Source organism: Nilaparvata lugens, chromosome 4 (genome assembly GCF_014356525.2).
Source record: "Nilaparvata lugens isolate BPH chromosome 4, ASM1435652v1, whole genome shotgun sequence".
Classification (NCBI taxonomy): Eukaryota; Metazoa; Arthropoda; class Insecta; order Hemiptera; family Delphacidae; genus Nilaparvata; species Nilaparvata lugens.
Genome location: NC_052507.1, coordinates 59,983,408 through 60,007,469, shown reverse-complemented (window position 1 = coordinate 60,007,469; position 24,062 = coordinate 59,983,408). Strand labels below are relative to the sequence as shown.

The following is a 24,062-nucleotide window of genomic DNA, read 5'->3' as shown; positions in this document are numbered from 1 at the left end:
GCCAGCAAAGCGATCCTGCTGATCTCATTCTTGGGGGGTCCAGACGGATCTGGCTAGACGGATATGGCGAGCGAAGGGAGCCTGACGGCTAGTACTATTATATTAAATAGGTACTAAAATAATAAATAGGCCTACATCGTTGTCAACTTTTGGGCAGGATACGGTATGTCATCTAGAGATAGCTTTGTAAAACGATCTCTAACAAAGCTTATATATATATATATATATATATATATATATATATATATATAGCTGTAAATCCTTTTGTTTTGTAGAACAATGTTAAAATATTTAAAAAAATATACCACATTATGTAAGTAATGCAGTTTCATTTAACTCCGAATTATTTTTTCTCTTTAAAAAGAAAGCAACTATTTGCATTGTAAAACAAAACTAGTACAAAGGGATTTTTTCTTCATGATGTTGATCGAGGGGTTTGAATTCATTCGAAAAATTATATTTTGATTTGTAAACTAGTATTTATGATGTGGAGATCAACATCACTAATTAATAATATTACAGATATTGTAGGTACTGTAATAATGCTATAGATGAGTTTAACCATGTATCACATTGTTGTCGATTTCAAAGGATTAGCTGAATAAACGTGGCGGAAAGCAATTTTTTCGATATTTATTTTTTATGGCTATAATAGATTTTAAAATGGTGCAATCTTATAAAATAGTATGTTAGACTAAATGAAGTGAAATTCATCCACACAAAAACAGAAAAACTACAAACATTTTTTGTATAAAATTGAGATTTTTGTAGAAACCCTCAAGGTACGGTATATTTTAATTTCTGTTTACTCAAAACGTCATTAGATTTTGTACAATATCTATTACTAAGATCCCATCCCTTGAAAAGTTTGCTTTAGGGCATTACCTAATTTATTCTCTACTCATCTCTGTAAAAGGGGAAGTTGAAGGAATCCTATATTTAAAACAGAAAAATAGGTACCGTATTCTGAATTGAATAGCCTACCTTTATAAAGGCAATTATTCAATTCAATTCACAATAACTTACCTATTTTTCTGTGCTAAATATGGAATTCCTTTAACTCCCCCTTTTACATCAATGACGAGTGAACTGGATATATTACGTCAAAAAAGTAAGGTGGCAGGTCTAACTATACTGTCCTGTGCAAAAAGTATTTATGCACTGATCTCTCCTCAGACAGATCTCGACTCTGTTTCTAAAAGCAATACGCCGTAGGTATTTAACAGTGAAGTGATCCGTGGTCTAGTGGATAGAGTGCTTGTGTTGCAGCCTAGTTATCCCGGGTTCAAACCGGCTCACTACCAAAAGTTTTTGACCGGATCACTCCCGTGTTATCGGATTGACACGTTAAAGTGTCGGTTACGGCTGAAGTATGACATTCGTAAGGCCCATTGACGGCTTAAATTATATATTCAGGCGAGTTTGGAACTTACCGCAAGGGACTCCCCACCAGCAGAAGCCATACGAATTTACTTTTTATTCAACACTAACAGTCAGGTTGTTGTACAGGCGCAGTGCAAAGATAGGAAAGGAGGTGATCACTCGAAGTGCTTTCTTCTGGAGAATTAGCACACTTTTGCAGCTCGCTTCATGCTCCCACTGCAGGAGTAAGTCTTCAGACTAGTTGCTGGGTGTTTCCCTCATTCAAGATGTACCTATTTATTTTAAAGTACTGCTTGGCATCGTCAAAACCTCTATGAGACCGCAAGCCAACATGCTCAGCTGATCATGATCAGGAAGAGTAGAGGGCCCATAACCGATCCCTGTGACACGCCATGATCGACCTGTGAGAGAGCTCCTCCAATAGATATGATATGCTTCCTTTCAGTCAAGTAGGAGGTGAGGGTACAAGCATCTCACCTGGCAAGCTTCTCAAGAAGGTACTCAATCAAAAGCCTTGCTCAGATCAGCAAGGACCAGATGTACAATATCCCTCTCCTCAAACGCTTTATCGCTATTATAATCAATTTCTGAGACATCTGTATTCATCGACTTTCTACTTCTGAAGTCATACATCATAAAACAGGTGATTTCTCACGAAGTGGAACACAAGCTGCTCCTTCAATTGGGCCTCAAACACATTACACCACCATTTTTGTGATTTGTCCTAGCATAAACAGCTGCCAGACTCAGATAAAAAAAAGAGAGGATTAGTGGATGGTTTCAGACTGCATCAAATGATGTTCACCCAAACACAAAATATCAGGACACATACATTGTCAACAAATAGAGACACAAAATTCAATTTATTTCTTAGACACTGAACATTCACACAGACAAACTTATTTTCATTCACAATTGGTTCAGATTCCAAGCCATATCCGTTTGTAACTAAAGGTGCAATTATTTCTGGCTGACTGTCTTGTAGTTTTTCCAGAATAACGAAACGCCTTTCAAGACAATGACATTTTTGTTTCAAACCCTCTCAAAACAAACCTGGAGTTTCATCTGCAGCAAAATCTCTTAATGAACGTTTTCTGTCTACCGTATCCATACATACTGCTCTTCCTAACAGTTTTTAATCTATGTTTACAGGGTGAAATTGGTATCGTTATCCGACGCTCTATCGCATGGCTTGAACATAGGCTACATTCAAAATGTAGCCACACAGTTGCTGTGCTAAATATGGAATTCCTTCAACTCCTCCTTTTACATCAATGACGAGTGAACTGGATATATTACGTCAAAAAAGTAAGGTGGCAGGTCTAACTATACTGTCCTGTGCAAAAAGTATTTATTCACTGATCTCTCCTCAGACAGATCTCGACTCTAGTGGATAGAGAGCTTGCGTTGCAGCCTAGTTATCCCGCGTTCAAACCGGCTCACTACCAAAAGTTTTTGACCGGATCACTCCCGTGTTATCGGATTGACACGTTAAAGTGTCGGTTACGGCTGAAGTATGACAGTCGTAAGGCCCATTGACGGCTTAAATTATATATTCAGGACTTCTTGCAAGGGACTCCCCACCAGCAGAAGCCAACGAATTTACTTTTTACTCAATACTAACAGTCAGGTTGTTGTACAGGCGCAGTGCAAAGATAGGAAAGGAGGTGATCACTCGAAGTGCTTTCTTCTGGAGAATTAGCACACTTTTTCAGCTCGCTCCATGCTCCCACAGCAGAAGCAAGTCTACAGACTAGTTGCTGGGTGTTTCCCTCATTCAAGATGTACCTATTTATTTTAAAGTACTGCTTGGCATTGTCAAAACCTCTATGAGACCGCAAGCCAACATGCTCAGCTGATCATGATCAGGAAGAGGCCCATAACCAATCCCTGTGACACGCCATGATCAACCTGTGAGAGAGCTCCTCCAATAGATATGATATGCTTCCTTCCAGTCAAGTAGGAGGTGAGGGTACAAGCATCTCACCTGGCAAGCCTCTCAAGAAGGTACTCAATCAAAAGCCTTGCTCAGATCAGCAAGGACCAGATGTACAATATCCCTCTCCTCAAACGCTTTATCGCTATTATAATCAATTTCTGAGACATATGTATTCATCGACCTTCCACTTCTGAAGTCATACATCATAAAACAGGTGATTTCTCACGAAGTGGAACACAAGCTGCTCCTTCAATTGGGCCTCAAACACATTACACCACCATTTTTGTGATTTGTCCTAGCATAAACAGCTGCCAGACTCAGATAAAAAAAGAGAGGATTAGTGGATGGTTTCAGACTGCATCAAATGATGTTCACCCAAACACAAAATATCAGGACACATACATTGTCAACAAATAGAGACACAAAATTCAATTTATTTCTTAGACACTGAACATTCACACAGACAAACTTATTTTCATTCACAATTGGTTCAGATTCCAAGCCATATCCGTTTGTAACTAAAGGTGCAATTTCTGGCTGACTGTCTTCTTGTAGTCTTTCCAGAATAACGAAACGCTTTTTCAAGACAATGACATTTTTGTTTCAAACCCTCTCAAAACAACCTGGAGTTTCATCTGCAGCAAAATCTCTTAATGAACGTTTTCTGTCTACCGTATCCATACATACTGCTCTTCCTAACAGTTTTTAATCTATGTTTACAGGGTGAAATTGGTATCGTTATCCGACGCTCTATCGCATGGCTTGAACATAGGCTACATTCAAAATGTAGCCACACAGTTGCTGTGCAATGAACCAGTAAATAATGAACATCTTAATATTCAATCGGTGAGTAATAGTTTAACTAAAACTACTCATCATAACAAAATCTATTTTACTAAATTGATCAGAGATGTTGTAGAATTATTAGAATAGAATAGAATAGAATAGAATTTTATTGGTCATAAAATATTCACATGAATACATGGACTTCGTCAATTTTTTAACACTAAAGTAAGTCAAAACAAACACAAAAATACTAAGATCAGTCAGTATCAGAACAATAAAATAACACATGAATCACATAAAACGATTCCAATCTATTCTAAAATAGTCATGTACGGTGTACAAACATTCATCAATTAACACTGCTTTCAATACTTTTTTAAATTGTGTGCATGTGAGTTCCTTCAAGTGGTCAGATGTGGAGTTATATAATTTGATAGATGTGAAGTGCCAGTTTCTTTGTGATTTAGTGTGACTGTACAACGGAATTCTAAGTTTGTGTCTATTTCTTGTATTTAAACTATGGAAGCTATTAGAATCATACTTACTCAAATTGCGTCGTACATAACTTGATAGTTTGGCTTCATTTCCCAACTTCCAAATGAAGAGCCAGCCGGAATGGTGATTTCTTGTGGAGTGGAGTCGAGGGGATAGGTTGTCGTGACCGTAGACGACTACTTGTACCCTCGTACAAGTACCTTGTACCATATCGTAAAAATATGCCATTGCCGTCAAGTTGTCCCACCTACTAGACCGGAGGTGTCAACTAGTCCCGACCGTAAACGACAACTTGACACCTCGCACCCTCACGACAGGGTGTCCCCCCGACTAGTTATCACCTCCTCAGGAAGGATACAACTAGACGGGTATGGCTCACGTCTACTTGTCCCCTAAAAAACGGTTTTAAAAGGGTACAACTAGTCGGGGTGTCAAGTAGTCGGGGTGGCACCTAGTCGCGTACCCTGATCAGCCCTCAGCATATGACAGCCCTCGGTGTCCTTGAAAAGCGGCAGACAAGATAGTATGTACTAGATGAACACCGTAAGGATGTCCACTTCAACAAACATAGAACTTCAGTACTCACGATGCCCTGCTGAGGTGATTTCTTCTGGAGAATTAGCACACTTTTGCAGCTCGCTCCATGCTCCCACAGCAGGAGTAAGTCTACAGACTAGTTGCTGGGTGTTTCCCTCATTCAAGATGTACCTATTTATTTTAAAGCACTGCTTGGCATCGTCAAAACCTCTATGAGACCGCAAGCCAACATGCTCAGCTGATCATGATCAGGAAGAGTAGAGGGCCCATAACCAATCCCTGTGACACGCCATGATCAACCTGTGAGAGAGCTCCTCCAATAGATATGATATGCTTCCTTCCAGTCAAGTAGGAGGTGAGGGTCACAAGCATCTCACCATCATGTCCATACCTGGCAAGCTTCTCAACAAGGTACCTACTCAATCAAAAGCCTTGCTCAGATCAGCAAGGACCAGATGTACAATATCCCTCTCCTCTAACGCTTTATCGCTATTATAATCAATTTCTGAGACATCTGTGAACATAGACCTTCCACTTCTGAAGCCATACATCATAAAAAAAAGGTGATTTCTCACAAAGTGGAACACAAGCTGCTCCTTCAATTGGGCCTCAAACACATTAGACCACCATTTTTGTGATTTGTCCTAGCATAAACAGCTGCCAGACTCAGATAAAAAAAGAGAGGAGTAGTGGATGGTTTCAGACTGCATCAAATGATGTTCACCCAAACACAAAATATCAGGACACACACATTGTCAACAAATAGAGACACAAAATTAAATTTAGTTCTTAGACACTGAACATTCACACAGACAAACTTATTTTCATTCACAATTGGTTCAGATTCCAAGCCATATCCGTTTGTAACTAAAGGTGCAATTTCTGGCTGACTGTCTTCTTGTAGTCTTTCCAGAATAACGAAACGCTTTTTCAAGACAATGACATTTTTGTTTCAAACCCTCTCAAAACAAACCTGGAGTTTCATCTGCAGCAAAATCTCTTAATGAACGTTTTCTGTCTACCGTATCCATACATACTGCTCTTCCTAACAGTTTTTAATCTATGTTTACAGGGTGAAATTGGTATCGTTATCCGACGCTCTATCGCATGGCTTGAACATAGGCTACATTCAAAATGTAGCCACACAGTTGCTGTGCAATGAACCAGTAAATAATGAACATCTTAATATTCAATCGGTGAGTAATAGTTTAACTAGAACTACTCATCATAACAAAATCTATTTTACTAAATTGATCAGAGATGTTGTAGAATTATTAGAATAGAATAGAATTTTATTGGTCATAAAATATTCACATGAATACATGGACTTCGTCAATTTTTTAACACTAAAGTAAGTCAAAACAAACACAAAAACACTAAGATCAGTCAGTATCAGAACAATAAAATAACACATGAATCACATAAAACGATTCCAATCTATTCTAAAATAGTCATGTACGGTGTACAAACATTCATCAATTAACACTGCTTTCAATACTTTTTTAATTGTGTGCATGTGAGTTCCTTCAAGTGGTCAGATGTGGAGTTATATAATTTGATAGATGTGAAGTGCCAGTTTCTTTGTGATTTAGTGTGACTGTACAACGGAATTCTAAGTTTGTGTCTATTTCTTGTATTTAAACTATGGAAGCTATTAGAATCATACTTACTCAAATTGCGTCGTACATAACATAATATTTTTAAGACATATAACGACGGCAACGTCAGGATACCTAGGTGAATGAAATAAGGTCTACAATGTGCATTATATGGTAGCTTGCATATTATTCTTATTGCTTTCTTTTGAAGAACAAAAATTGATTTGGCGTTTACACTGTTTGCCCAAAGCATTATTCCGTAAGAAAGGAGACTCTGGATGTGTGCATAGTAAATATTCACTAGTACAGACACATCCACAGTTACACAAAGTCTCCGTAACATATACAATCCTTTAGCCATCCTACCTGATAAATACTCAATGTGTGCATCCCACGACAGACACGGGTCAATAAAAACACCTAAAAACTTAAATGGAGTCTCACCCTTAACCTTTCTGAATGCAAAGTTAATGTCAGCGGTTTTACTATCATTGAGAGAAAGATTATTTGCTGCACACCAATCTTTTAGAACCAAATAACTTTGATTCCTCTCACTTTCAAGATCATGCTTAGAGGGGCAATTTATTTTTAAGCCAAAATCATCTGCAAATAGGTACCCATCTTTACTATTGCTATCCATATTTATTGGCAAATCATTTATATAAATATTAAATAGAATGGGTCCTAAGATAGAGCCTTGAGGCACGCCGTAATCAACTAGTCTACCATTGGACAGGACGCCATCTTTGTAAACAAATTGAATCCTGCTACTTAAATAGGACAATACAAGTTGAACTGCACTTCGAGTAAAACCATAAAAATTTAGTTTGTCACCTAAAATCTTGTGCTGCACAGTATCAAAGGCTTTGGAAAAATCGTATGACCTTAGACCAACAGAATCACCACTCTCTAAGCTGCTAATTACGCCACTAACCACATTAAGTATGGGATCATTAGTGCTTCTTCCAGACCGGAAACCAAATTGTTTTTCAGAGAAAGTGTTGTTGGACTCAAAATAGATTGACATTTGTTCATACATTAGAGTCTCAAATACCTTTCAAAATACAGGAACAATAGCAATCGGTCTAAAATTACCTTTCTCTTTCCTTGATCCCTTCTTATGAAGAGGTAAAACTTTAACATTTTTTAGCTCCTCTGGATAAGTGCCAGTAGCAACAACACATTCATTGAACAAGTATGCCAACACTTCACATATATTAACAGCTGCTATTTTCAAGATTAAAGCATTTAAACCATAAATATCCAGACACTTACTATTACTCAATTTTAAAATAGTGTCAAATACTTTCTCTACAGTTACAGGCTTAAATGAAAAATGTACACTAGGCTGTTGCAATTTGCTAAAATAGAAAGTTGAATCATTAATACTGACAGGTATATCTCTGCTTATCAGAGAAACAGAATCCACAAAAAAGTCATTGAATTCATCAGAAGTGACATCAACAGGAGTCTGGGATCTGGCCGCATTATTAGCACTGCCGGTGAGACCATTAACAATTCTCCACACTGTTTTATTCTTATTGGTGGATCTACTTATGATTTTATTATGATATTCAATTCTTGTCTTTTTAGTTTCTATCCTGTATGATTTTCTAGCCTCTTGTATGTGGTGAGAATTTCTGGTGTTCTGTAAGTTTTATATAAATGATACAGCCCATCACATTTAACTTTTAATTTTTAAGATTGTCATTATACCACTCGTTATTTGGCTTGACTTTGTGGGAACGTAAATTTTTTAATTGAAACGCACCATTTACAGCCCCCATGAATAATTCAAAAAATTTTCTATATCTATCCTTAATATCTATTATAGAGTAAACGTCAATCCAGTTAACTGGATATATTACGTCAAAAAAGTAAGGTGGCAGGTCTAACTATACTGTCCTGTGCAAAAAGTATTTATGCACTGATCTCTCCTCAGACAGATCTCGACTCTGTTTCTAAAAGCAATACGCCGTAGGTATTTAACAGTGAAGTGATCCGTGGTCTAGTGGATAGAGTGCTTGTGTTGCAGCCTAGTTATCCCGGGTTCAAACCGGCTCACTACCAAAAGTTTTTGACCGGATCACTCCCGTGTTATCGGATTGACACGTTAAAGTGTCGGTTACGGCTGAAGTATGACATTCGTGAGGCCCATTGACGGCTTAAATTATATATTCAGGACTTCTCGCAATGGACTCCCCACCAGCAGAAGCCATACGAATTTACTTTTTATCCAACACTGACAGTCAGGTTGCTGTGCAAAGATAGGAAAGGAGGTGATCACTCGAAGTGCTTTCTTCTGGAGAATTAGCACACTTTTGCAGCTCGCTTCATGCTCCCACTGCAGGAGTAAGTCTTCAGACTAGTTGCTGGGTGTTTCCCTCATTCAAGATGTACCTATTTATTTTAAAGTACTGCTTGGCATCGTCAAAACCTCTATGAGACCGCAAGCCAACATGCTCAGCTGATCATGATCAGGAAGAGTAGAGGGCCCATAACCGATCCCTGTGACACGCCATGATCGACCTGTGAGAGAGCTCCTCCAATAGATATGATATGCTTCCTTTCAGTCAAGTAGGAGGTGAGGGTACAAGCATCTCACCTGGCAAGCTTCTCAAGAAGGTACTCAATCAAAAGCCTTGCTCAGATCAGCAAGGACCAGATGTACAATATCCCTCTCCTCAAACGCTTTATCGCTATTATAATCAATTTCTGAGACATCTGTATTCATCGACTTTCTACTTCTGAAGTCATACATCATAAAACAGGTGATTTCTCACGAAGTGGAACACAAGCTGCTCCTTCAATTGGGCCTCAAACACATTACACCACCATTTTTGTGATTTGTCCTAGCATAAACAGCTGCCAGACTCAGATAAAAAAAAGAGAGGATTAGTGGATGGTTTCAGACTGCATCAAATGATGTTCACCCAAACACAAAATATCAGGACACATACATTGTCAACAAATAGAGACACAAAATTCAATTTATTTCTTAGACACTGAACATTCACACAGACAAACTTATTTTCATTCACAATTGGTTCAGATTCCAAGCCATATCCGTTTGTAACTAAAGGTGCAATTATTTCTGGCTGACTGTCTTGTAGTTTTTCCAGAATAACGAAACGCCTTTTCAAGACAATGACATTTTTGTTTCAAACCCTCTCAAAACAAACCTGGAGTTTCATCTGCAGCAAAATCTCTTAATGAACGTTTTCTGTCTACCGTATCCATACATACTGCTCTTCCTAACAGTTTTTAATCTATGTTTACAGGGTGAAATTGGTATCGTTATCCGACGCTCTATCGCATGGCTTGAACATAGGCTACATTCAAAATGTAGCCACACAGTTGCTGTGCAATGAACCAGTAAATAATGAACATCTTAATATTCAATCGGTGAGTAATAGTTTAACTAAAACTACTCATCATAACAAAATCTATTTTACTAAATTGATCAGAGATGTTGTAGAATTATTCCATTATATAATGGAAACAAGCACCTTGAATAAGGTTATCATACTTTACAAGCTTCAGCGCTTGGTAAAACAATGTAAAAAATATTGATTTATTCTTCAATCATCAATAACAGTTGTGTGCCCTAACCTTGAATAATCTTTGAAATAACAATCAAGAATTCAAAATTGTATGTCATCTATAATATAATAAAGGAAAGAATAGGCTTACACACGTACGGGATAGGAAATTCACGAATGACGCATCATCACCTTTGAACTACTGGACTGATTAACTTTAAGTTTTGCATATAGATTCTTAATTTACTGGGATGGTTATAGGCCTGTTTCTAATTCTTGAAGATTTCAGTACGTCAAGTTTTCAGTTTTTCAAACTTTTAATTTGACCCTTGCGGAACACGGATTACCTGCTTGTCTTTAATAATTTATTATAATATTCAATTGAGCTACAGTATAACTTAGGCTCAATTTTCGTTGTTCAACTTCAACCTCTTGATATATTTGTTACTGGAATTGCTCATTAATTTTATGAAAAATTAAAAGAAGTGAAAAAGGTTTTAAGACACTAATTTTTTTAATTTATTTTGAATAGCTCAATTTTTCTAAACCATGCTATCTCTGACAAACTTTTAAACTGAAATTATCTCTTGATTTCCAGAGGCCATTAGAAAGTATAGCGGAAGTTGTGGATGAAATTTCATCTTATCCCATTCACCCCGAAGAAATTAATTTTAGACATCATTTTCTTGCTAATAAAAACGGCAGAAAGAATGTGAGTTGTGTGGTCAAGAAAACTGCCAAAGTGCCTCCTTCGAGTACAGTGACTTCATTTTCGGCTCTTCCCGGGAGCTCCACGACTCTAACCGAAGCATACCAGAATGCTATCTGTGATACAGACACAGATGTGGATTGTGATGGCGTTAATGAGGTAAACACTTATAATCCAATTACAGATACGACTTGTGTTTCGCAGTAATTATTAAAATCTAATTACCAATTTTCGTTGTAGAATGGGATGCAATTTACTCTTGAAAGTGAGCTCTGTCAGCCAGTCACCGACCTTATAAGTTTAATATACTCTTTAGCCTACAGTATTCTGCTGAAATTTCTTTTGATTTGCCCCAATTATCTGCATTTGAAGGCCATCAAAGGTGCCACATAGTTGGCTACTTTTTATTCTGTTAAGACTGATCTTCTACTCACACGAAATTCCTTTGAAGAGCTCTGATATCCAACGAGTTTCTGTTCTGCTGTGCAGATGAAGAATACCATGCGCATGCGCAGACTGCAAATGTATGAACATTGCTATAAGAAACCATTGTAAATGTGTTGCATATATCCATACTTTTCCACTAAAAACTTGAATTTTAAAAACACTTATAAAGTGAAAATGCACTTACTATTAGTAGTGACGATCGTTTCGACCTGGTGTCACTAGTAATAGTAAGTGCATTTTCACTTTATAATCGTTTTAAAAATTAAAAACTATTGTATTCTGTTTCTGCCAAGGAGGTCTGCAGTTCTACTTTCCAATGAATTTTTGCTCTGCTGCCCAAATACCTTGGGCTCTAATGGGAGTGTTCATACATCAGTCTGCCAATGTATGAAAACTATCATAAGAATGTTCATACATTTGCAGTCTGTCAATTTATGAAAACTATCACAAGAACCCATTGCATTCGGTTTCTGCCCAAGAGAAAGTGACCATAGTACGTGAACTAGCCTATATGTCTTGAATTGTTAGATGTGTTTTTTATTGTTTAAATTCAATAATAAATGTTGCATCCAGTGACTTAGAGGAACGTTTTATTCCTGAGAGCGACAAACATTACTCACATGGAGAAAATTATTTTTACTTTACTCCATAGAATCACAAATGCCTTCTAAATTGCATTGCTAATTTGTTATAACACCATGTGCAATAGAACATAAGCCTAATACAGGTAATAAGTGAGAAAATAATACAATTTGCTTATTATTCTCCAAATAACTAATTTTTTTTATCTATTTCCTCCATATTAGTAACAAAATAACCATCTTTGGTCATTGTTTAACTTTGTTAAATAAGTAACCAGCTTTGGTAATTATTCAACTTTGTTAAATAATTTAATTTTAATTTGTTATTATTTCTAATTATTGTCATTTCATTTTTCAGACCAGCGTTGCAGAAATCAGCGATAATCCCTACACATCCGAGTCCGAGATTGGATTTGTTAATACTAAACCGGTGAATGGTAATAATCGTGTGATAAAAATTGAATCATGCTCGGGGACTTCAGGAATTGTCACGTCCGATGAACATGTCTCAGAGAGTTCTTCGCCTCTAATAGGCGTTTCCGAAAGCAACAATAGCGATTCATCTGTCCAATCCTGTACTGATAAGGTAAAATATTATTAAATGAAAATCCATATTTTGATTTGATGTATTTCAGAATATAATATTTCAGTCATCACCCTATATTTTAGTTGAGGATAGTTGAAGAAAGAAGCTCAGTGGAAGCACATCCCAAGGGGTTTCTTCCAGTTGAGGATGATGCCCAAATAATAAGCTCTCGGCTTGTGCGTGGGCAATGATATTATTGAGGATGAGGAGTTACAGTTGCAGGTGGGTTCCCAACCATTGGCAAGTTACTTTGAGGCTCATTACTGTTATGAAGCTGGATTGAGCGGTTATCCATCAATCCGAAGTACCAAGATAACCTAATCTGAATGTATAGTTTTTTGAATCTCTCTAATATTATTGGAATGGTAATTGTATTTGTATGGTAATTGAACTGCAAATCTCATAAAATCAAAGGAAATTCTTTATAATTTTGTAAATTACTTTATATTGCTATTATGAATGGTTTTCATTCATAGATTATTCTAGTATCTTGTGTGAAACTCATGATTGATCTAAGAATAAAACGTAATTTTGACATTTTCAGGCTAGAAGAAAAGGTGGTTGGCCAAAGGGACGCAAAAGGAAGCCAGAGCTATACGAGCACAGACCCCCTAAAGCCCCTTCAACAGGATATGTATTCTATTTAAATGAGAAGAGGAAACTACTCAAGAATGTCCCATTCTCAGAGGTATGGTCTTGAATTTTATCTATAAATTAATTTAATCATATAGGTACAAATTACAATTACAAATTACATATAGCTGATATTAAATGATCGGGGAGGACAACAGGCCCAACTTACTTTTTCCCTAATTTTACCTATTTCTCACTACGACATATTCGGCTTCTTCTTCTATTTTTTCACGTTACCGATAGAGTTAAACAGTTTAATTAGGTTTTCAGTAGCCTGAACATGTACAGCACAAATCTCTTGCTTTGTACAATTTTTGCGGACGAATTTGGTACTTAATCTAGCAGTTCAATCCAAGAAGTTCTGTAAAAAGCCAAGAGGTAGCACTACCATCCATTTTTATTTTTTCTAATCTTGTCTCAATTAACTTGACTTTTTTCAAAATTCAAAACAACCTGAATTTATGAGATAATCCCTATATGATTAATCCCTATATGTTATTCATTCAGCAACAACGTATGTAAATTTACACAATATTGCAGTCACAGTGACTGATCAGTATTTTATTTTATTAAATTATTCATAGGTAGCCTATAGGAAATTGAGTAAAAAATATTATTTATTAGGCTGAGCTAGGACTGTTAAGTCCTCTCTGCCACTCAACCTTGAAAGAGGAGGTACTATAGTTGAATTTGCAATCGTGTAGGCTATCTATTAGTTTCTTGTTATGTTAATTTCGTAACAAGTTTTATTGTGTGTTGTTTTGTAGGTTACCAAACTACTAGGTAACGAGTGGTCGAGACTAGGTTTGGAGGAGAAGCGGGCCTATCTCCAGAGTGCCGAAGACGATAAAAAGCGCTATCAAAAAGAGTTGAGGCTTTATAGGAAAACTGAGGCCTACCAGTCTTACCGTCGGAAAAGACTCAACAGCATTTGTAAGTTATGGCTATTACATACACTGCTGGAACTTATTTCTATTATTATTATTTTTTAAATACAAGGTTGTTACTGGTAAATGTGTACAAACATTCAAAGTAAACTCCGCAATGGATCTCTAAGAGATCTGTAATTTGCTTGATAACTAAATATCTATCTATCTAATATCTAACTATCTAATATCTAAAATAGATAACTAAATATCGGTTAATTAACGGTAATGTGAAATAGAAAGCTATTTATTATTTGAAATTAGGAATTCATACTTAAAAGTTGAGTTTGAGCTTCAAATTTAAAGTTTGATTCAAGTTGCTAATGCTCAGATCCAAGTAAGCTTTAAAAAATGTCATTTCTCATAATCAAAATCAACCATCAATACGATCATTTTCTAGAGTATTCGAATTCCAATTTGGTTATTTTATTGATAATTTCTCACTTTTCATTACTTCAGTTTTAGTGATGAAGTTGATTGTTTTCGTATTATTTTATAATACAAACTTTTCGTATAATACAAACTTTTTCTATTATATATTTTATACGGTTTCTTTTTTGTTTGAAACAATTTTAATTGATTTTATTGCGATTAAATTGTTCTTTTTCATGAATATCTGTACTCTAAATTATAATTTCTTATTATTCTTGTAGTTTCGTAGCTACTTATTTATACTCCTTGGTGCTACAGCCCATTGAGAGCCTTGACCTCCTACAAAATGCCTCTCCATTATTCTCTGTCAGCAGCTTCCCTTTTCCATCCACTGTTATCCGCTATTCTCAAGTCTTGTTCCACATCCTCCAGCCAGCGCTTGCGTGGACGACCTCGTAGCCTCCGTCACCCTGGGCTCTCTCTAAAGATCTTCTTTACTGCTCTAGAGTCATTCATTCTTTCAACGTGAAAATGACCAAACCAGCTCATTCTTCTGAATTTTATTGCATCTAAGTTTAGTAATTGTTCAAAGTAAATTGAAGTTGTTTAAGTAAGTATATCTGTGTTATAGGCTTCCCAGCAAATGGGACGGAAGAATCAGATGTGGATGCAACTGATGAGTTGGATGTAAGTATTTGAAAATACCACAGATAAATCATTCACTTCTCAGAATACATTCAAAAAATTATAATTCAATTTTCAATTTGATTTTGACCTGATCAGACATGATTCATCTCCATATTGAGTGACTTGAAATTGGTACTTCTGGGAAGTGTAATAAGATTTAACAAGATTGCATTACAAAAACAATTATAAAGAAAATATAGTCATTGTTAATTCAGTTTATACATTCCAGTTCTGAAACTTTACCAAACCATTCTTGTATGAAAACTTATATAATTTATCGTTGTGTATTATTTACTTTGTGAAACACTGCAGCCTATAAGCCTAGAAACTCAATCATATTGCAGTAATTTCATTCATTCACCTTAATCTTTAATTAATTCAAATGTTAGAATTCAATATGCTTTATTTTATTGTCAGAAATTACCATAAATTGTTTTGAAAGAATCAATAATAACCTGATTCAAATAAGCTTTGTATCGACTAATGTTTTTGTGAAATTTGAAGATTTATTTCTATTTGGATGAATACAGTGAGAACTATTTATATAATGATCATTCCACAGCCACAGTATTATAAATAACACAATCAATCAACATACCATAATAAAACTTTTTATTAATAAAACTATAGCATATTGGAATTTGTTTGAATTTTAATAAATGTTTTCTTGTTAGGAGGAGGACAATGAAGAGCTTTACTGCAGAGTTTGCAACCAATGGTTCGTAACAATGCATAATAAAAGGGAACATCTCCATGGCACTAAACATTTTCAAGTAAGAACTATTATTATCATTATTATAAATAGAATAATGAATTATCGTATGAATTTTACAGTTGATTTGTTTTGATCGACTAAAGTCTGAAGAACAATATATGCGATACCATTGCAGTATAAGCAATATTGTTACAAAAATCAATTTAATGGAGCTCAATTGAGGTCACCATATTTAACCGATGTTATTTCTAAATATGTAAGAAAGAATGTTAGATTTTTATTCTTGAATAAAAATGTATCAGGACAATATTCAAAGTACCAGAAATTCTATTGACGTTTCGAAGAAATACGTTTCTCTGGGATAACAGGTAATATGACGAACATTACATGTGTAAAATTAGGAAGGACTGATTGTCGACAACTTCCAAAATGTAATTAGGGTGTTTGTCAAAATGTATGGCCGTTTATTACCCATTCACTTTCCTAGTTGTTTAATACTCCTAACTGTCAAAATATATCGCCGTTTATTACCCATCACTTTCACTTTCTTAGTTTAATAATTTTATGTGTGTTAACTTACGGATAAGTTGATTAATTGATGAGCAATAAACTTTTTAATGATTTTTCAATCGTAATGTTTGTTTTGCAGAATATATCGCTGTTCGAGGCGAATTTACAGGGCCGCATGTCTTCTTCATTTGATGAGTCCAGCTTGGACGGAGCACCTCTCAGCAAATCCAGGAAGGTCACCACCAATGAGACAACTACAATGGCTGATGCCATTGCCAAAGTCTACCAGTTACACTCTGGTGAGTTTTCTTTCGAATACTATCAGTAAATTCATATAAATTGATGTCTGTTAAATTTATGGACCTAGTTGTAAAATTGGTATAATTTCATGTAAGTTATTCCAAAATTTACACTAGAAACATAATATATTTAATGGAATTTCCCCATATCGGGGTGAAATGAAAGAAATGTTGTCAGTTCCTTATAATTTAATTATAAACAATTATGTGGAACTGACATCTCTTTTTTATCACATTGATAAGTTATTCTATCTTTTCTCTTGTCACCGTCAATTCCTACCCCAAAATACTGAACAAGTATTACCGGTTTATTGTGACGTGGGGATAGTAGGATAATGATTTGACTCGTATTGTATCACAATGAGCTTCTTATTATAACTAGTGGACCTCTCGTGCTCGCCACGGTCATAATAAACCCGTTCTGAAAGAACAACTACTAATCCAATGAGGAATATACTTGAATAGAAGAATATTCTTAAATCGTAATCCTTTATCTTTCATCCTCAAATAAAAGATTATTCTGATTCGTAATTCACAATTCACAATAATTTATATCCAAAATCTAGTACTCGCCAGCTGTTGTTTTGTCTGCTATTATAGCCATAACGCATGAAACAAAGCTTGCAGACGTTTAAAAAAGTGAGACAAAAAGTAAACGATACATCCCAACCAGATTTGCTTCAATAGTCAACAAGTTCCAAACCAATTTGGATTTGAATCTTTAATAATTGGATTATGGCTTATTATACTTTCAATTATTGCTGGTTTGAAAACAGTTGATGGAACTACCTATTTCGCATGTACAAAGCCGATGTTTGTCTCTGAACCCTGTTCCATATATTCAAAAATTTCCTATACAGACTTTTCGATCGTTGCTTTGTTCCAAGCCGCAACGTAATTATACAAGTCTAAATATTTATCCGAACTAATTGGATTTTGAAAACCACAATTTTTTAAATCTTATCCATTTTTAGATTCTTCTTCTTCTCAGCCTTTTCCCACTCAAGTGGCATGGACGTTTTCCAGGAGTCTCGGTCATGGGCTTCGTTTGTTGTTAGTCCCTTTTCTACAAGATCTTGGGCGATACAATTTTCTTATTTCTTTCTAGGTCTTCCCCTCTTCCCAGTGCTTTCGACAAGTGGTCGATCTTTTTTCCCCACATAATCGTTCTCCCTTCTCTCCACATGTACGTACCACTGTAGTCTTTTTTCTTGCATTTTCTTTGATATTGCTGTAACCTTCATTCTGTCTCTTATTATTTCATTTCGGATTCTATTCCTTCTAGTTACGCCGCAACTCCACCTCAGCATCTTCATTTCAGTGACCTCCAGTCTGTGTTCATGGGCCTTTTTAACTGCCCAGGTCTCCGTTCTGTACGCGGGCCGCACGACTGTTTTATAGATTTTTCCCTTTTGTTTTTATTTATATTCTTCTATCACAAAGTATTCCAGTCATTTTCCTCCAATCCATCCAGGCTGTATTTACTCGATGTGCTATTTCGTTGTCCAGTTCTCCATCTTCATCAATTGTTGAGCCCAAGTACTTGCATTTTTCTACCAGATTTAAAGTTGTTCCCTCGACTTGCCCATCTTCAGATCCCAAGATCAACTGGACTGTCTTGGTCCTATCCATTTTAAGATCTTTTTCCTCCAATGCTTTTCTCCAACACTCCAGAACTCTTTGGATCTCTTCAATGCTTTCTCCACATCGTTGGCAAATAGCATACACCACCGGGCGTCCCCTCTCACATCCTCAGTCATCACATCCTTAACGATGTCAAATATGTATGGGCCTAGGGCTGAGCCTTGCTGCAAGCCCACTTTCACTGGTATCCGCCCGGTTTGTCCAATGCTGGTTCTGATGGTGGTTGTTGTAGCATCGAAGTACAACATAAATATCCATTTTAAGATTATTAAGATCAATATTAGATATATTTGACAATATTTGTTCGAAGTGATTGATGTTACATTGGGGCATCTCCATACATCCTTATAGATCATTAGGTTACCACATCACTAAACCTATTATACAATATATTGAAAGATAAGAATCAGGTTATATTAGTTTTTTTGCTTGGAGTAAAACCACAAACCCTTCGAAATCACCATTTAATTTGAAAGATCCTCAAATTTTCTGACCAATAATCCTCACCGATGATCGTACAACATATTCCCTATTGATCGGTGAAGTAGTTTTTGAATATAGGAAACTTACAAACATACGTTGATTTTGATTTATTCTGATTGATTTAGCTTTAAACTCATTAATCATTTCTACAGGTACGTATAATTATTCTTGAGTAATGCCTGTATAATATTGAGTAATGCATTGTAATTTTATTATTTTTAGATCGGGAAAAAGAAGTAGCTTACCTCAAACAGCGAATGACAGAGCAAACTAATCAAAAACTTGAGCTTATCAGAATAATGCAACATCTGAAGGCAGAAGAAGAAAGACTCAAAATAAAATTGGATTCTCAAAACAGAGTCAGGGAAGAGACTGAGGATAGAATTAGTAAATTATATGTAATTCTGAATTACATGTGCATGATCGTAAGTTAGCAATATTAGAACGAATGTAAGTAATGCTGTATATGATTGTAATTATTAATTAGAAATTATTTGAAGAAATTATAGGTGTTACCGTCACGAGAAGAAGCCCGGTTGCAATTATATCGCTGCAAATTTCACATTTTTCTTGTGACTGAACTATTTGATTAGTTTGAATGTAAGATTGTACAGGGTGGACCAAGGGAAACGAACGAGCAGTACTTGGCGTCTGGTGGAGGGGGAAACGCGCCGTCAAGGTCACTCGATTTCCCATCTGCCTATTATTAGTGGCTATTATGCCACTGCGATCGAAAGATCATCGTGTGTTTGCATACGAAACATTTATAACAAGTGGTGAATCAGTATTTGAAACTAAAATTGCAAAGCCAATAATGAAAGTTCTGCTTATTAACAATCCCTATTCAGATTGAGATGAGATTCATCAGTCATTAACACCGTCAATTTCTTCATCATCAGACGTCGACGTGGTTGATAGTCCACTGGTTTCAACTTTTGGGTAATGATTCACCACTTTTTATAAATGTGTCAAATGCAAATACGTGATGATCTTTCGACTACAGCGGTATAATAGTGATTGAATGGCAGGTGGTGGGGAGCCGAGTGACCGTGACGCGTTTCCCCCTCCACCAGACGCCAAGTACTGCGCGTTTCCAAACCATCTGTTTCTCGTGGTCATCCCTGCATGTAATGTTGTTTATGGTTTTAAATAACATCTCGTGAGCGTCAAGATGCATTATTGAATAGATTAGTCTGTTTCTTGTAAGGTGCTTCATTTAGACATATTAGCTCTGGTGTCCCATAAGAGTAATGTTATTTCCGTATTTTACTATCGGAGGGTTCCGTTTTACGGTCGGTAATCTTAGGTTCTTAATAATAATATTCGTATGGCTTTTATTAGTGGGAAGTTCCTGACGGAAGTTCCACCTCGCCTGAATATATCTTTTGAGCCGTCAATGGGCCTTACCTCTGTCATACTTCAGCCGGGACCGACAACTAACGTGCCCATCCGATAACACGGGTAGTGAATCAAGATTGCAAGATCAAATCTTTCATAAGAATCAGTTTTGGACTATTTTTTACGTCTTGTTCAAGTTCTATTAATTCTTTCTTACTTAAATATATAATTTGAGCCGTCAATGGGCCTTACAACTGTCATACTTCAGCCGGGACCGACAATTTAACGTGATCATCCGATAACACGGGATAGGTTCTCGATAGTGAATCAAAAGAATTAAAAGATCAAATCTTTCATAAAAATCAGTTTTGGACTATTTTTTACGTCTTGTTCAAGTTTTATAAATATACTTTGGACTGGATCAAAATGAAAGGTGTTTTGAAAAATAATTTTCATGAACGCTTGATATTTGTGACGCGGCAGTGTCATGTTGTAGTCGTTTTTTTCTATTATAATGATAAAGGAAAGAATTGACTTGATAACCTAAACACGTACGGGATAGGAAATTCATGAATGACGCATCATCATCTCTGAAGTACTGAAATTTTGCATATCGATTCTTAATTTACCATTGATGGTTTTAGGCATATTTTAAATTATTCAAGATTCCAGTACGTCAAATTTTCAGTTTGTCAAGTATTTAATAAGACCCTTGCGGAGCACGGGCTACCAGCTTATATGAGAGAATGTAGAGAATGTAATAAATTAAGAATGTGCTTCTTCTGGGTAGGAAATACACAAATCATCATCATCATTACGTCAGAACTACTGAACTAATCAACTTGAAATTCTGCATGTACATTCTCAATTTACCGAGGATGGTTATAGGCATATTTTCAGTTCATCAAGTTTTCAATTCGGCATGCTTCCAGTTAGCTATACTTTGCTTGAGTTTGGTCATAGGTAAAATAGTGTATTCATCTGTCTTATCTTCTAACTTCTTATTTTTCTTCTATCTATATCTTATTCTCCTATAACTATTTAAAGGAAGGAATAGGCTTATACATGTACGGTATATTAAATACATGTTTGATGTATCATCGCTTCTGAACTACTGAATTGATAAACTTGATATTTTGTATAAAGATACTTGATTCAGCGAGGATGGTTACAGGCCTATTTTTATTTCTGTTTATCAATTAATTATAATTTTAGTAATTACTACAATTTCATTCAATGTGTGATGAACCTAAAAAGATCAAATCTGAAAAATAACATTGCTCTCATGGGATAATATGTATGTGATTAGGGTCATGACTTCTGGTCCGTCCAAACTCTACTATACCGTATTCTTAATTGTAAAGGGATTTGATTGAAAGACATATAATGCGCCATCTACGTTCAAAGCTAATCCACGATTACAAGAAGGTATGATTGCATTCATTGTAATGTGTTCCATTCCGGGTTTAAACGATCAGTTGATCTTTCTTCGTTTAAACTGAGATTGTGCATGGCCCTTACAATGTAAACGTTATCGATTTCATTTATCGCTCTTGGCAGATTGTGCCAAATGAAGCCTGAATGGAAAAATCAAACCTAATTGAGATTTTTTATTTTAGAATAATATTTACAATTTTAAACTGCGTTTACATTAAAGTTCTCAACAGAATGATGTCTAGAAATAGTTGTAGAATAATTTTTGTAGAAACACAAGTTGTTGTAGAGCAACAAAGTTGTCAATTTTTGCTCAGAGAGCATAGATGGCGTGGAATTGTGTAGGGGAACATTTTTTTGGCAACTTTCTCAGTTCCCCTCACTGAATAGGAAATGAAAATTTTGTTGAAAACTAGGATTTCCACAAGTTGACAACATGTCGCTGAGTTTTTCTTTTAGAAATTGACAACAACTTGCCACATTTTTTAAAAACTCAGTTGACAACTTTGGTGAAAATGTGGCTTAAGAAATAATCAATTTCAATTATTTTAATTCCAGAAAGGATGGTCTAGTTCATGAATTGATATTATTTATTTAATAATGTGTACAGAAGTGGTTGATATTGGAGTTTAATATTGTTGTTATTTATATTAGTTTTAATATCGTTATTAGAAATTTTGTATGAGCTATTATTACTTTGATCTACTACTACAGAAAATTAATAATAATGGAACTATAGTTTTAAGCTTTACTCAGATTTCATTCATCAGCTTTATTAATTGATATTTATCCAGTTGAACTATCTAGAGCGAATCATTCTAATATTCATTAATTTATTCTTATTTATTCCTTACAACATTGCAAAAAAAAAAACAATTCACTATAATATGTTCTCTGTAATAATAAAACTACAAAATAAAACATCAGGAGCTACTTTTCCAAAGAGCAGACTCGAGCTTGGGGACAGGGAATGTAGAGACGGAATGCTACTAGCGGCCAGTGCTATTCATCACGTCACCTCATCAATTTTAAATTTGAAAGATGTTTGGTGGAAAGTGACGTAATCAAGAGCATTGACTGCCAGTAACTTTCTTTTTCTACTTTCCCTGTTATAAGCTGCTGAAGAAAGAAATTTGAGTATAGTACGCAAGGAAAGTGAGATATATGCTTATCCGTCTAGATTACTATTGTTATTTACATCAGTTTTGATATCGTTCTCAGAAATTTCAGTACGTCAATAACATGATACTCATGATTACTCATCAGCATATCATCAGTTATTATCTTCATCATCAGATATGAACTGTTACTCACTTTTCGTTGTTTGGAACCCATCTCAAACTGTAATTTTATTCATTTTTCATCATTGCCAACAGTCACGCGCAAGTCTAGAACAATGTAGTCATAGTCAAGTGTAATAATCAATTATCTCATAATCAGGCAAGGTAATTAGAAAAGTATATTTAATTAGCATAACTAATAGCTGATCTAAATCTGTTTTAAAATATTTTGGCAGCAGTCAGCTCCAGATGTAACACGGAAATCCTATTCTGCACATGCTGTCAAGTTTATGCGAAACATTAATCCCTCACACAACCCTGGTTCTAGTCAGTTTGGTTTATTTTTTTAGCCCAGTTCAAGTTATTATAAAGATACTATCATCCTTCTTGAAGGTAATTTGATTAAAGTTGAGTATCTAATATGTTTTCCGAATAACATACTATTCTTTAGTATAACATTCTTTCATACACCATTCTAACATTTGATTAAAGTTGAGTAGCCTATCTAATACATTTTCTAAATAACATTATAATATTATTTATTTTAAATTTCTTTCAAGCACATCAGATATTTGTTGTCAAGCTCATGTGAATTGAATTAGCTCATAAGAATTTGATAAAATTCAGTAATAGCAATGCCGAGGGAATAACTCAAGATGTTCCAATTTTTGTATCAATATCAAAATATGAATATTATCAATCAACTATATTATACAGGTTCAGGTAAAATCATGACCATGTGATGATTCTAAACAGTATCTTGTATATTATGGCGTATATGAAGTAGCTTATTATCAATAGCAAATTATTCAAACAAACTACTGGATTGTCATTTATATTGTTCAATTTTCATGTATTACAGATGGGGCATTTAATTTGGGATTTCGTTCAATAATAATTATTTTATGCCTCTAAATGCACATGAAACTGCACGTATTTTTAATTTCAAATTTAGATACAGTTGGAGATCTTATTCTTGCCTATAGCCTAATTGCTTTCTTATGTATTGATAGAAATTTAAAGTTTGTACATAATGTAGGCTATGTAATTAAAATATTTTTCTGTTATGAGAAGATCTGTTTATATGTTTTTAAAAGCAAATAAATGAAGTTATAACCTATCTGTTGAAAATTGTATT

The 24,062-nt window shown here is 35.3% G+C and overlaps 1 protein-coding gene across 1 annotated transcript in view; it reads left to right on the top strand.

The window, feature by feature from the left end:
* LOC111048758 overlaps positions 1 to 24,044 on the top strand; it is a 26,168-nt gene extending 2,124 nt beyond the window's left edge. The window contains exons 3-12 of the mRNA XM_039427046.1: positions 8,134 to 8,240; positions 10,000 to 10,143; positions 10,879 to 11,148; positions 12,376 to 12,603; positions 13,148 to 13,291; positions 14,004 to 14,169; positions 15,166 to 15,221; positions 15,896 to 15,994; positions 16,586 to 16,745; positions 19,095 to 24,044. Of these exons, the coding sequence (XP_039282980.1) occupies positions 8,134 to 8,240; positions 10,000 to 10,143; positions 10,879 to 11,148; positions 12,376 to 12,603; positions 13,148 to 13,291; positions 14,004 to 14,169; positions 15,166 to 15,221; positions 15,896 to 15,994; positions 16,586 to 16,745; positions 19,095 to 19,306 (1,586 nt within the window). The 3' untranslated portion in view covers positions 19,307 to 24,044. The remainder of the gene's footprint in view (positions 1 to 8,133; positions 8,241 to 9,999; positions 10,144 to 10,878; positions 11,149 to 12,375; positions 12,604 to 13,147; positions 13,292 to 14,003; positions 14,170 to 15,165; positions 15,222 to 15,895; positions 15,995 to 16,585; positions 16,746 to 19,094) is intronic.
* The last annotated feature ends 18 nt before the right edge of the window (positions 24,045 to 24,062 follow it).